The following is a 14106-nucleotide window of genomic DNA, read 5'->3' on the forward strand; positions in this document are numbered from 1 at the left end:
GTGCACTCACAGTGTGCCCAGTGATGGGGCTCCCAGGATGCCGCGGCATTTTCCACTGGATGCTGAAAGCTGTACAGTTCAGTGCGCCCAGCGTGATGTCAAGAGGAGGCCCTACCTTGCCTGCCTCAAACAAAAGAGATTGTGTTAGAAGCTCCACGCATCCCACCTTGAGTATACTTACACAAGATTCCAGGGTGTGTTCTGACATATGGAGAGCATGCTTAATGATGTCATTCCACAGGCCAGAAATGCAGCCATCTCTCTGATACATCACATCTGTCCCAGCTGACCTCACCAACTGTATTAGACCAACTATAGGACATTCTGGAAAATACAAAACTATAGCAACAGTAAAAGGAACAGTGGTTACCAAGGATTAGGGGGCAGAGAGGGATGACTAGGCGGAGCTCACAGGATTTTTAGGACAATGAAACTATCCAATATGATACCATAATGGTGGACACATGTCATTTTACATTTGTCCAAATCCATAGAATGTACAACACCAAGAGTAAACTGTGACCTGTAGGTGATAATGATGTGTCCTTGTAGGTTCATCAGTAAACATAACACCTGGTGGGGGATTCTCATCTAGGGGAGGCTGTGCAAGTGTGGAGACAGGAGAATATGGGAAATCTCTGTCCTTTCTCTGAAATTAAAAATTTCATAGGAATTTAAAATTGCTCTTTAAAAAGTCTTAAACTTTTTTGCAAATCCAACAAGAAAATAGTTTGAATAGTTCAATATCTTTTTGGCTACTTTTCTTTCTCTATTCATGTGTCTTGCATGTACAGGAGAACCTCCATAGTTGACTACCTCCCTAAATTGACCACCTCCTCAAGCTGACCTAATTTTCACAGACCAGACGTGCACCACATGTATGGATCAGTACAGGAAGCCTAGCTCCTCAAGTTGGCTACCTTTGAATGTTGACCAGTTTGTTATCGTCTCTTGGGTGGCCAACTTACAGAGGTTCTCCTGTATTAAATTAAGTTGTTAATTTTCTTTCATTGATTTAGAAATACTCTTACTATGCTACAGATCTGAATTATTTGCCTATATTTTCTCCATCCAATTCTATGTATTTAAATTCTCCTGTATTTAAATTAAGTTGTTAATTTTCTTTCATTGATTTAGAAATACTCTTACTATGCTACAGATCTGAATTATTTGCCTATACTTCTCCATCCAATTCTATGTTTGGGTTCCCCTCTATGGGGTCACCTACTACTGGCTACATATCACTCAGTTAAGAGGTCTATTCTAACTTAACCTCAAAAGTGGCTGAAAAGTGGGGAGAATGACAGTGGAAATGACAGAGGACTATAACATCATCAGTAAGCACAGCCTCATCCATAGTCCTAGAAATATTTCTTGCTCCCTTTGCTCTGGGAAAAATTTCAACTGATCAACCCTTGGGTCAGTAAGAGAGGAAGCATCCCCAAATCCCCTGTGTATCTGCAATAGTTCAGTATAGAAAACAGAAAACACTCTAGATATTTTAAGCAAAAAAGTAGTTATAGAAATTGGTAGAAAGCCTAGAGAAATTGAATTTAGGATTCTCTCTGGCTCTATTTGAGAGAGAGAGAGACAACCCTAAGCAGTGATTCAGAAGCAGGAAGACTCTACCTTCATCCTCACTACTACCATTATTGATGCCACAACTGCCTCTAGACACCCACAAAGCTGGTGGTGATGGACGCCAAAATGATGAGTTCCCATGTTTTTACAGCCCTGCTTGGCTAGACAAGTAGCAGGGGGAAGGTGGCTGCCACGCCACACCTGCCTTCCATATCTCCCAAGCGTATATCTAGGCTGGGTCAGTGGCTTACCCCTGTAATCCTGGAAGGCAGAGGCAGGTGGATTGCTTGAGCTCAGGCATTTTGAGACCAGCCTGAGCAAAAGAGACACCATCTCTACTAAAAATAGAAAAAAACTAGCCGGGCCTCGTAGAAAGCACCTGTAGTCCCAGCTACTCGGGAGGCTGAGGCAGGATGATTCGTTGAGCCCAGGAGTTTGAGGTTGCTATGAGATGACACTATGGCACTATACCCAGGGGCAACAGAGTGAGACTCTTGTCTCAAAATAAATAAACAAAAAATAAAAGAGTACATATAATTGGTGGGACTTAATTTTCATATTGGTTACAAGAGAATCTGGGAAATGTAGTTTTTTATTTCTCCAGTCTTTGTATTACTGTATTGACACCTAGAAGGCAAGTAAAATGGAAGTTGAACAAGTCAGTGGACAGTATCCATGACCTCTGAGCACCATAAAAAGTATGAATTCTCCATACACTCCAGAAAAGTATTTAAATCAATCCCTGCCAGGAATCAGTTAGAGATGACCTCTATTTTATATAGAGCTGGTACTGAGTCAGTCTCCACATTAATGAAGAGAGACAAGGGACCACAAACAAGTTAGCAGGACACGCAATCAAGTGTGGTGGGCATTAGAGTTGGGAAGTGGGGCGCACTTTGGTGGCACGTAGCAAGGACATACCTGGACAGGAATGAGGCAGGCAGAGTAGGGATGGGAAAAAGGTCCCAAGCAGAGGGAGCAGCACATATTCTCCCCAAAGAGAGGGGGGAAGAACCACATACACAGGACCCCAGGACTTCATGGTTGAGCAAATGTGGGTGGTGAAGGAGAGAAAAGAATCAGGATGGCTCCAAGGATTCCGGTTTGGGCAACATGGGTTGGGGTGCCAGTCACCCAGCTGGGAGGGAGCATGCAGATGGCTTCACTGCCCATGAAGTCTGAGGTGTGCTCGCCTGCAGCTGGTGAATGAAAGGTGGGCAGACATTTGGACCAAATACCAAATCCGGAGGAATCACTTAAATATGGGAAATCAAGTAATACAAAATAGTTGAATTTTAAAAGCAGATTTTTTGAGGAGGAACCTTTCTGAGCATAAAAGAGGTTACACATAAATCAACCAAAAGAAAAATGATAGAATCTACATCATAAAACGTTCATTATGTGCGTCAAAAAAAATTATGAAAGAGGGTGGCACCTATGGCACCGGTCTCATATACCAAGGGTGGCGGGTTCAAACCCGGCCCTGGCCAAAATAACAACAACAAAAAAAAAAAATTATGAAAGGAAAATGTAAAACAATAGATACAGGGGTCAGTAAGTGCAGCCAAATGACAGGGCAAGGGATAACTATTATAAAACTCATACATACTGATAAAAACTTCAGACCCTAAAAAATAAAATATGAAAAGATTCATATTCACAAAAGAAGACATAGTCAACACACATGTGGAAATATTCAAATTTGCTAGTTACCAAAGAAATTCATGTTTTAAAAATTTAGATGTTATTTTCACCTATTAAATTAGCCCCAATATTTACGTGAGAGTAGTGAATGCTGATAGGAGTATGTATGTGAATGTGCTACCTCACAAAGGCACTTCTGAGACCGTGGGTGGTGGCTCACGGTGGCGGCTCAGACTGAAGCATCGGAGGCCTTGTGAAGTGACATCCACATTATGAGCACAGCCTTTTTCTCTTTGTTTTTTTGAAGTGTCCTTCGGGGTAGGGCAGGTCTCTAAATTGGGCCCCATCTGAAGCTGTATTTGCAGAGGAAGTATATTGTTTATGGCATGATTATTGGGGGACATAAGGTTGGGGGTGGGCTAAAGCCAGAAGTAAACCACATAGTGGGGCTACCTCAAATTAAAGATAATCCAAGGCACAGAAAGGTCACAGACAAAGAAAGGTCAGTGAAACCATCAGACGGAGTCATGACACATGGTTGGTACCAGCGTCAGATGTACAGAGACACTGGGGTATAGTCCTAACTTGGATGAGCAGATCAAAGTAATTCTCTAAATCTCTTCCATGTCCTCACGTCTCTGCAATCTCTGAGTCATCAGGAGAAAGCCAGATCTTTGGCTGGGCCAGTAAAATCCAAGTGGCACTTAATAAAACAAAAATCCTTGATAATGGTTATAACTCCAAAGCCTTCTGGGATCCTAGCATAGTAAAGTAACACACTACTGCTCCCTCCAAACTTAGAGAAAAAAACTAGTAGGCTACCTACATGTGAGACAAGTAAGATTTTAGCAGTTAAATACAAAAGTAATGCTCATATTTCACCAGCAATGGTTAAAAATGATGGAAAATATGTTACATAATAGAAAACTGTAATATTTTTGAGGAAATGTAGCTTTTGAAACTGGTATTATGCATTTAGACAATATACCCTAAAGCTGTGTTCTTGTAAGCTAAGAGTTATACTTCTTAAGAAAGAAAGAAAGGAAAAGTATATTTCTTTGCCATGGGGGAGATGTATTCTCAAACTTTCTTCTTTGGAGGACTTTCAAAACTGTATTAGGCTTCTGCATTAGAAACTTCTGAATAATTTTCTTATGATAATTTTATTTTATAGAATACTTCAACTTCCTGAGCAAAATTCATCTCTGATTCAATTAGTTTTGTAATACAATTCATAAAAACACTTCAAAATGCAAACAAAAATATTGTCTGTGACAGAAAACCACTGCTAGCTTTTTAGTTATTGAATTTTCACAGAATGAACCAAGTTACATTCACTGATGCAAAGGAAAATGCCCAGATTAGCCAAACATGGAAAATTCTGAACAGTAAAACAAAACCTATATTCCCATCTTTTTGAAGCCTATTCCAAGGACAATTACTTCTCGACACTGTGAACATGTAACCAAGAAGATGTGCCCACGAGAGCTATTTCCAAGGGGATGCCTTCAAGGCAGCAGTGAAAAGATGGGTTTAAGAAACCGTGCAGTGTTTGTTCTAGTTACATGGGGATCAAAGAAATTCTCAGGCGCTGAGAAGCAGCAGGAAGTGTCTTCCAGAGCCCTGCCGGCTCACATTAACCATGAGAACATATCAGACCGACCTAAATTGAGTGACACTCTACAGGGCAATTGACCAAGGCTCTTCAAAAGCACCATGATCACGAAAGACAAAGAGAGACCGAGAATCTGCCGCAGATGGGATGAGAGTGAGCAGATACAACAAGCAAATGCATGTGGTCCCCAGACTCGGTTCCAGAAGAGAGAAAAGAGTAGTAGTGGGAAAAGTGGTAGAATTCGAATAAGAACTATACTTCAGTTAATAGTACTGTATCAGTATTCGATTTGGGGTTTTGGTAAACATACCACGGTAATGTAAGCCGTTCACATTAGAGGAAGCTGAATGAAGGATATGTGGGAATGTTATACTATGTACCTACCAGCATAACTCTTCTAAGAAGCTAAAATTAATCCAAAATGAAATGATGGAAAAAAAATCCTTTCTTTTGTCTTCATAACCCCAGGCAAGACCCTTTTCACCAGGCAAGATTTCCTCCTCCAGCAGAACTGTCCTAAGTCCTGAAAATCCACATGAGGAAGCTGGTCTCTTCCTTGAGTGCCCATCGCAGTGACTGGACACTCATGCCGACTCGCTGATGAGAACACCTTTCTTTCTTCCTCCTTCTCCAGGATCAGGTTTCTTTCCTATTCCTCCTGCCACCCTGGCCTCCAGCAGCACACGGCAGCACATCCAGTGAGGGGTGTCTAGTCCACATTTGCCTTAGGAAGCAGCTGCCCCCTCCCCTCATGCTGGGCCAGAATCTGGCCTCTGCAATTTTCGTGACGGCAGCAATAAACATTTTCTCATTGAAGCCAGTCTTCACCTGCGGCTTCTACCTGGCAAAGCCACTGATTTAGTTGAACATGAAGCTTAGTAATAAGCCATGTAACCTTGCATGCAATCACAAAAGGCTTAAAATTTCCTGTCTCTCAGAGAATAGAATCATTTAAAGATGGAAAAGAAACCAACCACCTCCCTTTCCCCCCAAAGCTGGAAACTTTAAAGACAGCAGGTTTATAATTCTGGTAGATGAACTGCTAGGGATGATAATAGCTGTAGTTGATTGGACATTACCTCTAAGCTTGGTACTCCTTGGCATTTTACAAAGAGAGTCCATTACTCCAAGAACATAGGATGGGACTGAGCAAATAGAAAAAAAAAAAAAAAAAAAGATTCTGCTTTGCGGCAGACACAGACTCCAAGGTCTGGCACAAGGCATGTAGAGAGGATGTAACCCCTTCCGGAACCCCCATCCCTACCTCTATCTACCTCCTCCCAGGCAGTATTGGTCTTGACAACTCAAGGCTTAACAAGATGATACCAGCTGGGCTACAGATCTCTACCCTCCCTTTTTGACATGTTCAAGATCACAGAAGGTGGGGAAGTCAGGATTTGACCACAGGCCTCTCTGTCGCCAAGACAGATCTTTGCAATTAATCTTAGGATTATGTGATAGAATAACCATTGGAATGTTGCAGGGAGCAGATAGATTTGGCACAAGGGACAATCATTACTGGCAGAAGTCACATCAGCTGCGTGTCTTGATAATTCTCTTCTTGGACCCAACCAACACGTCTTCTCCTGCCCTCCCCCCTTTCTTAGTAAGATCTTAAGAGGTGACATAAGAAAACGGAGACATTTTATTTACTGGCCCAGCAAGGGTATTCTCCAAAAGAGAAGCAATGAGAGCAGCTGAATTGGATCTCACATCCCAAGGGTGTTCAGAGGGTAGCGAGGGGCGTGTTGTGAAAGACAGCTAAGTGTGATAACATTGAGCCTGCAGTATGGAGGTGATTGCCAAAATCACAAAAATACGGAAATAAAGGATGCAGCCAAATGTATTGGCCACTTAATGTCAGCTAAAGTTCCAGGGACTTTGGCTGTATTGATTCATCAGTCCTCACAACAGCTCTGTAAGGTGGGCCCTACTATTGGCTTACTTTAGCAATGAGGAACCTGAGACAGAGAAATTAAGTAGCTGTTCCAAGGTGACCAAGATAGACCATGAACCAAGGTCAACTGAAGAGCCTGGGCCCTCAGGGTAATGCAGGGAGCTCAGTGTTTGCATCTGATGAGAGCTACTGCTCTGAGTCCTGAAATGGGGCTCTGAGCCAAATTTAACCAACCAACCAAAGCACAGTGGCCCCCACAGGCTATACTAGTAATAAAAATAAATAACAATAACTATTTGAAGGACCAGATTCTGTCCTTTGTCCATATTTCCTCATCTAATCTTTACCAGAACCTGTTTTACAGATGAGAAAACTGAGGCTGAGGATTAAATAACTTGCCCCAATTGCACATCTCACCAGTAGCAACAAGGAATCCAGGTTGGCTGGACTCAGAAACCAGCCTCTCGGTCACTAGGTCCTCCAGCATCCCTCATGTTGGGGAAGACACCAGTTTCCTCACCTGCTTCTGGTTTCAGATCATCTGTGTTGGGCCTGTCCAGTTGGGACCCAGGAGACCTTATGATTGAGAAAGTATAATAGGAGCATGTCACATATGAACTTTGTAAGCACTGAGTGGAATGAATGACGGCATACCCTGTGACGGGGCAGAAGTTTCATACAGATCGACTGTGCCTGGCAGGACTTATGGTCTCAATAAGGGGCAGAGGTAAGCGTGACTGACACAGTAAGACGTGAAGAGTTTTCTACTTTCTGGCACAAGCAATCATGTCATAGGGAGTAGAAGGGAACCACAGAGGCTAAGATCACCGGGAACTATAAAATCTAAGCTACAAAATCAATACCCAGTAAATGAGATTTGAGATATGCAGTCTCTTAAAGAGATGGGATGATAAGACTTGAATAAAGCACAAGGCTAAATTGTCCTCTATGCATCTCCGTGGGGTCTGGGCTGGTATCTATTTTCACTTTAGTCATGCTCATGTTATACTAATTGTTAAATATTAATATTTTAACGAGCCCCCTGCTCTCAGTCAAGATAAGCTAAGCTGTGCTACCATAACAGATGTCCCCCACACATAGTGGCTTACAACAGCAAGGATTTATTTATCACGCATTCTACACAATTGCCAAGGGTAGGCTGTGGGTCTCCTCCACGCGGTCCTCACCGTGGGGCCCATCCTAATGATGCAGCCTCTAGCTGGAATGTGGTGACCATGTGCTCCCCTTCAAGTGACACAAGTCACTGCCACATTAGTCACAGCTAGTCACACAGGCCCACCTGAGTACAAGTTACTATGGGTTAACCACAGCATCTGCCAAGGTATAAAGGAAAACCTTGTTCTTGGGTGGGCAGTAAGGTTTCACGTGGAACATACAAAAATCGGAGTCAGGAAAACAACAGTGGGGCCAACCTAGGCCCTGTCTAGGAGAACCAATGTCTGGGAGGCCTCCTAGGGACATATCTCCATCCCTGAGTATATCCATTCAACAAACAGTAACCACTCCGTGACCTGCTCAGGGCCCAACGAGGAACAAGAAGAACAAAACTCTTGGGGATTTGTGAGTATCCATCACCCATATCCTCATATTGACATAATTGTTCTGCCTCTGCCAGTCTCTCTCCAAAAATAGTGGACTTAAAATGTCCTTTAACTATAATTAAAACACTATGGTATTGGCATGGGAATGGACAGGAAGATCAATAGAATAAAACAGATAGCCCTAGAATGTATAAAAACTTAATTTATGATAAGAAAGACACCCTGGATCAATGGGGAATGGAAGAATTATTCAGTAGATGACACTGGGACAGTTGGTTAGCAAATTAGAAGAGAAAATCAATTTCTAGCCTTAATTCACATTGCACACCAACATAACTTTAACTCCAGATGGATTAAAGAATTAGAGAAATACACATTTGTAAAGACACAAAAGAAGGAAATTCTCTCCATTCATGACCATCCACTCTGGCATAATTACTTTTAAGTTTTTTCTTTTCTTTTCTCTCTCTCTCTCTTTTTTTTTTTTTGAGATGGGGTCTCACACTGCCACCCATATTGTAGCATAGTGGCATCATCATAACTCACTGCTACCTCAAACTCCTGGGCTTAAGTCTGCTGAGTAGCTGGGACTTCTAGTGTGTACCACCATGCGTAGCTAATGTTTCAATTTTCCTGTAGAGACGGGTTTCACTATTGCCCAGGCTGGTCTCAAACTCCTGGCCTTAAGTGATCCTCCTTCCTTGGCCTCCCAAAATGCTAGGATAACAAATAGATAAATAAGTAACTGTGCCTGGCCAAGTTTTTCTTAATAGAAGAAAGCATACACAAAATAAACGGATTATACAACAATTTTCTGGAAACATTTCCTTCTATCAAAACAATAAGCAAAGTTAAAATATAGCCTGGGGACAAATCTTTACAAGCAGACAATAGATTAATAACATTTAGCATATAAAGAACTCATACAAAATACAACAGAAGCATTTATGGTTCAGAGAGTAAATGGACAAAGGGCACAAATAGACAAGTTTCCAGAAAAGATAAAATTTAAAAACACATACACAGAAAATTATTCTATACATATGAATAAAGAAGTACAACCTATAGAAATCCTGAGGGCTATTGCTTACCTATACATTGAAATAGGTTTTTAAGGATGATGAATCTCAGTTTTAGTAAGGGGAAATTTCTATACATTTTGAAGTAATTAGGAAATGCATGATGGCCCTTAAGCATATGCTAACCTGCCCTAGATCCACACTTCTCACAATCTATCCTCAAGAAATAATCTCAAATACAGACAAAACATCTTACATATTAGCATGTCCATCTAAATGTATTTATAATGCTCGAAAAATTGAACCAGCGTGAATTCAGGTAAGAATATTTAAGAGAATTATAACATATATGTACCTGATGACCTATCACCACCATAATGCCCTCTAAGAATTTATAACAGTGAAGTATTTCTGTTATGAGGTACCCACAGCAGGCAGTCCATGAAATGAATGCACATACCATACAAAATTATGCAGAGCAAATTCCTCAGAAAAAAATCAGCACAAGGTTAATTGCGTTTGGCTCACAGTGATCAATTTTTCTTTCTACTTTTTAGTATAGTTTAATTTTTCTCTGAAGAGCATATAATACTTTTATGAGCGAAAAGTAAACATCTTAATAATTAATAACAAAAACTGTTGACTGCGTCAAGTGCCATGCTTTACGCACTTTACTAAATCAAGGCCCAAGAACCTACAGTTAAAGGCAGAAGGATAATATCGAACATGTTTTACATGCCAGAGATATGCTAACTGATCCCGTATATTAATCCTGGCATTGGGTGCTATTATCAGCTTTATTTTATGGACACAGAAGGATTGAGCGACTTTTCTAAAATCACACAGCTGGTGAGTATGTGATGGAGCTGGGAGTATAGGATTTGAACCACGATAGGCTGGATCCACAGGTAGTAGCACTTGTAACCACACTCCACAGAGATTATTGCATTGAATCACAGCAACATCCTTATGAATAAAGTAGCCATTATTATCACTGTATGATAAAGGGGAAATTGAAGCCAGATCACGGGGTTAGCAAGAATGGCCTCAGGTGCTCAGAGCCTGGAACGCCCTCCCCCTTCCAAACCCTGAATGAAATCACCTCTCCCATACTATTCTCTTTCCCCCTCTTCGGCTCCCTCACTAATTCCACAAGTATGCTCTCACGCGCTCCATGTGTTGAGTGCTCCAGCCCCTTTGGACCATCTCATCCTTCCATTTCTCTGCCTTTTTTTGCATTCCTTTCTCAGCATTAGCCATCCTAGGATTGCCAGCTTTGTTCCAAGTTTGTGAATTCACAGAGATCTTAGTAGGGAGGGAAGTGGAGGGCTTTTCAATGTTTTGTGGATATCTTTATTTCCATTCTTCTGCCATTCCTGCCAAAACCAGAAAAAAACAAAAAATGCAAAAAACAGAGAGGCTTGTCCATCAAGGATGGATACAACAAACATCACATATATACACAATGGAAGAGTATTTAGCCTTTTAAAAAGAAAAACAATTCTGTCACTTGAGACAATGTGGATACACCTGGAGGACACAATGTTAAAGTGACATACGGAGGCACAGAAAGACAAATTCCATATAGTCTCACTTAGATGTGGGATCCGAGAAACAAGAGAGCAGTGTGTGCCAGGGGCTGGTGTGGAGGGATGGAGAAATGTCTCTAAAAAGATGCAAGATTTCAGGTAGACGGGAGGAACCGGTTCAAGAGAGCTACTATACAACATGTTGACTACAGCTCACAAGAATGTGTTGGATAGTTGAAAACTGCTAAGCAAGATTTTAAGTGTTCACACAACAAATAAATGATAGTATGTCAACTGATAAATATGTTCATTAGCTTGACTTAGCCATTCCGCAATGTCTGCATATTTCAAAACATCCTGTTTTACCCATAAACATTAATATTGCTAATATTCATATAAATTAAAAATTATACAATTTTTATCATTCAATTTTAAAATTCTAGAAAAATAGACAGGTGGTTGCTGCACAGGGAATGTGACCCAAGGTTCCAAGTGGACAAACAAGAGGCAAGAAGCCAGGCAGTGAGGGTCCCAGGAGACTGAGGAAGGGGTAGCTACATAGTGACCCCAGGAACCTCTGGGAAGAGTTCCCTGGCACTGGCCCCAACACAGGCTTTTTGGCCTTGTCAGCGTGCCGTCCTCAGACAATCATTCTTCAGTAGTGCTCACGTGTGAGTGAACAGCTCTTAGTGAGAAGGAGAGTTTATTAAACATATTGCTGTAAATACTGGCACGTCAGATTAAATGGTTGCAAGACTGAAATCTTAAGGAAGCTCCACGTAACTACATCTGCAACCTGGTGTTATGCCGGAAAATCTTCTGCAAATTCAAGCCACAAGGATAGGTGATTATAGCTTTAATATATTTATGCTAAGGCATTAGGGGAAAAAGTTGATTTTTTTTTCTTTTTAGTGTTAAACTCAAACAAAAGCACTCAAAGAGATTCCTAGAGAAGGAGGTAAAAGAATGAGGAAGGCAGGATGGAAGCGAGGAAATTGTACGGAAGATAGAGGGTGAAAGAGTTTCAGATGAAAATAATTAAGGGATAATTATATAATAGACACTTTTTGAGGCCTTCTGTGTCAGCTGGGGTCTGAGTGCTTTACCTCAATAAAACCCGTTTAATGCTTACCATAGCCCCATGCAGTGGGTGTTATTCTTTTTTATTTTTTTTCATTATTAAATCACAGCTGTGTACATTAATGCGATCATGGGGCACCATACACTGGTTTGTGGGTGTTATTCTTTTTCCCACTTCACAGACAAAGGAACTACAGTGCCAAGTGGGACAGCTGGGATGTGGCGGAGCAGGGATTTGGCCTCCAGGTCTGACCTCCAGACCCACCGTTCTCACTGTGCTAACTTGAAGAAAACAGCCTTAGAGAAAAACACCGGCTCACCGTAAATAAATGGAGAGAAGGAAAGATTATACTGTCTGGGAATTTGGAAGAATAAGAGCTAGGAAAGTGTATTTGAGAGGCATCCAAATCTGTTTAATCACTTCAAAAGATAAGAACGACTTTTGTGCTAGGGATGAAATACCATCTAGCGTGGGTGCTTCTTCTGGAGTTCCTCAAGCGCTTGGCGATCCTTGAGACTCTGAGCAATATTAGCAACTTAGAATTCCCCATTATGGCCTATTTGAGCCATCTACATCACAGCTGATGACACAGCCTGGAATTATGTCCTGTGGTGGCATTTGGTGCAATAGTAAAATGTGGGGTTATTGTCATTTATTAAGGTATAGGCCAGCTGGACTTACCTGCTACCCAAAGAATTGAATTTACTGTCTTAAAGTGGACTATCTGTCCCCTCTTGATATTGTTCCAGAGGAGTGAAAGGGACAATTAAAAGAAGCAAGTTGATGGCTGTAATACAAGTGTCTTCAGACCATCAGCCACACAGGCTGAGCTGCAACCTTCACTTATGCTTTTTGGTACACAGTGTTCTTGACTCCAGGTTTTAGGTCACATTTTCCATAGTATTCCTTAGCTTGCACTGATGACTGTGGGTCTGTTGCTAAGGGGATACGCCGGGCTCAAATACATCTGGAAAAGTAGCAAAAGGGTGGAGCAGTATATACCCCAGACTTGTGAGAATGGGACAAAATCTCCCTCAATTTCTTGCCCTTACTGATGCTAGTGATGGGCGTAAATAGAATACACAGTATAATTCACACGGAGGGGCTACAGAAGGATGAAATGTTTTCATTGCTGTTTGCATGTCTCAACCTTGTCTATACCCAGGGGCATGCTGGTAAAAATTGTTTTAAGATGCCTCAATCTAGGGTGCTTACCAATTTCTGTAATGTAAACCTAGCCAATTTCAGCTGCCATTGTAATATTATTAAACATGACATTGGGAAGAGGAGTGTAGCAGCACATTATGATGCAGTAAACATTTCTACAGCATAAATGCTAAATGCAGATAATCACAAGGACATAGACAATACAATCCATAATAGTAAAATAATTTCAGAAAGTGATGAGTTTTGAGCATTTGATTATTACTTTATATAATTTAGTTTTTAATAATGGCTATGTTTAACATCTAGCTGGCAAAATCCCTGAAAATGTAACAATTGGCTCTTATGAACAGGTAGGAGTTGTCTCTAGAACGTCACTGTACAGCTCCACACAGCGCTCCAGCTTCCCGGGCAGTCAGCACCCCACGTAGTGCTGTGCAATCGGAGAAGACAGTGTGCAACCTACCCAGTGCAACAGAGCGACCCTGTATGGGATGTGCAGACGGGGGCATACCTTGGTTCTTCATTCTAGATCTTTCTTCTCCCCCAGTCTTCTTTGGTCTATCTTGGTCAGGTAGGCCTGATGTAATGAAATATTCGAAATCTCTCTGACCCCTATCTCTTTCCCTAGAATCAATCATTATCATCATCTTCCTTATTACTACCTTTTCTTGAGCATCCATTTTATAATCGGAGTTCTTAATAAATTTACTTTTAAACCTCAGAGCCACCCTATACCATAGCTTTAAATGCCCCAGTTTGGGGAAAAGTAAACCTAAGAGAGTTTAAACAACTTGCTTAAGGTCAAACAGGTAGAAAAATACCAGAGCCAGGATTCTTCCAGAATCGAGATCTGTCTGGCTCCACAATGGTACTGTCTCCATTGCAACCAAGTTGCCAAGCTTCCTTTCCCTTGGTACACCCAGCCCTTGGCAAGTGGAGGCTCTCACGAGCAGAAGACACCCAATCGGACCGTTAAAGGGAAAAAGAGCAATGAGGATGCTGCGGGGCAGC

General features: G+C 41.5%; 1 protein-coding gene across 4 annotated transcripts in view; it reads right to left on the reverse strand.

The window, feature by feature from the left end:
• Nucleotides 1–14106, reverse strand: part of EGFLAM (EGF like, fibronectin type III and laminin G domains) — a 179664-nt gene that overhangs the window by 107803 nt on the left and 57755 nt on the right. For all 4 annotated transcript variants that reach the window (XM_053591956.1, XM_053591940.1, XM_053591966.1 and 1 more), the window contains exon 2: nt 11–120. In XM_053591956.1, the coding sequence (XP_053447931.1) occupies nt 11–120 (110 nt within the window). The remainder of the gene's footprint in view (nt 1–10; nt 121–14106) is intronic.

Source organism: Nycticebus coucang, chromosome 1 (assembly GCF_027406575.1).
Source record: "Nycticebus coucang isolate mNycCou1 chromosome 1, mNycCou1.pri, whole genome shotgun sequence".
NCBI classification, from domain to species: Eukaryota; Metazoa; Chordata; class Mammalia; order Primates; family Lorisidae; genus Nycticebus; species Nycticebus coucang.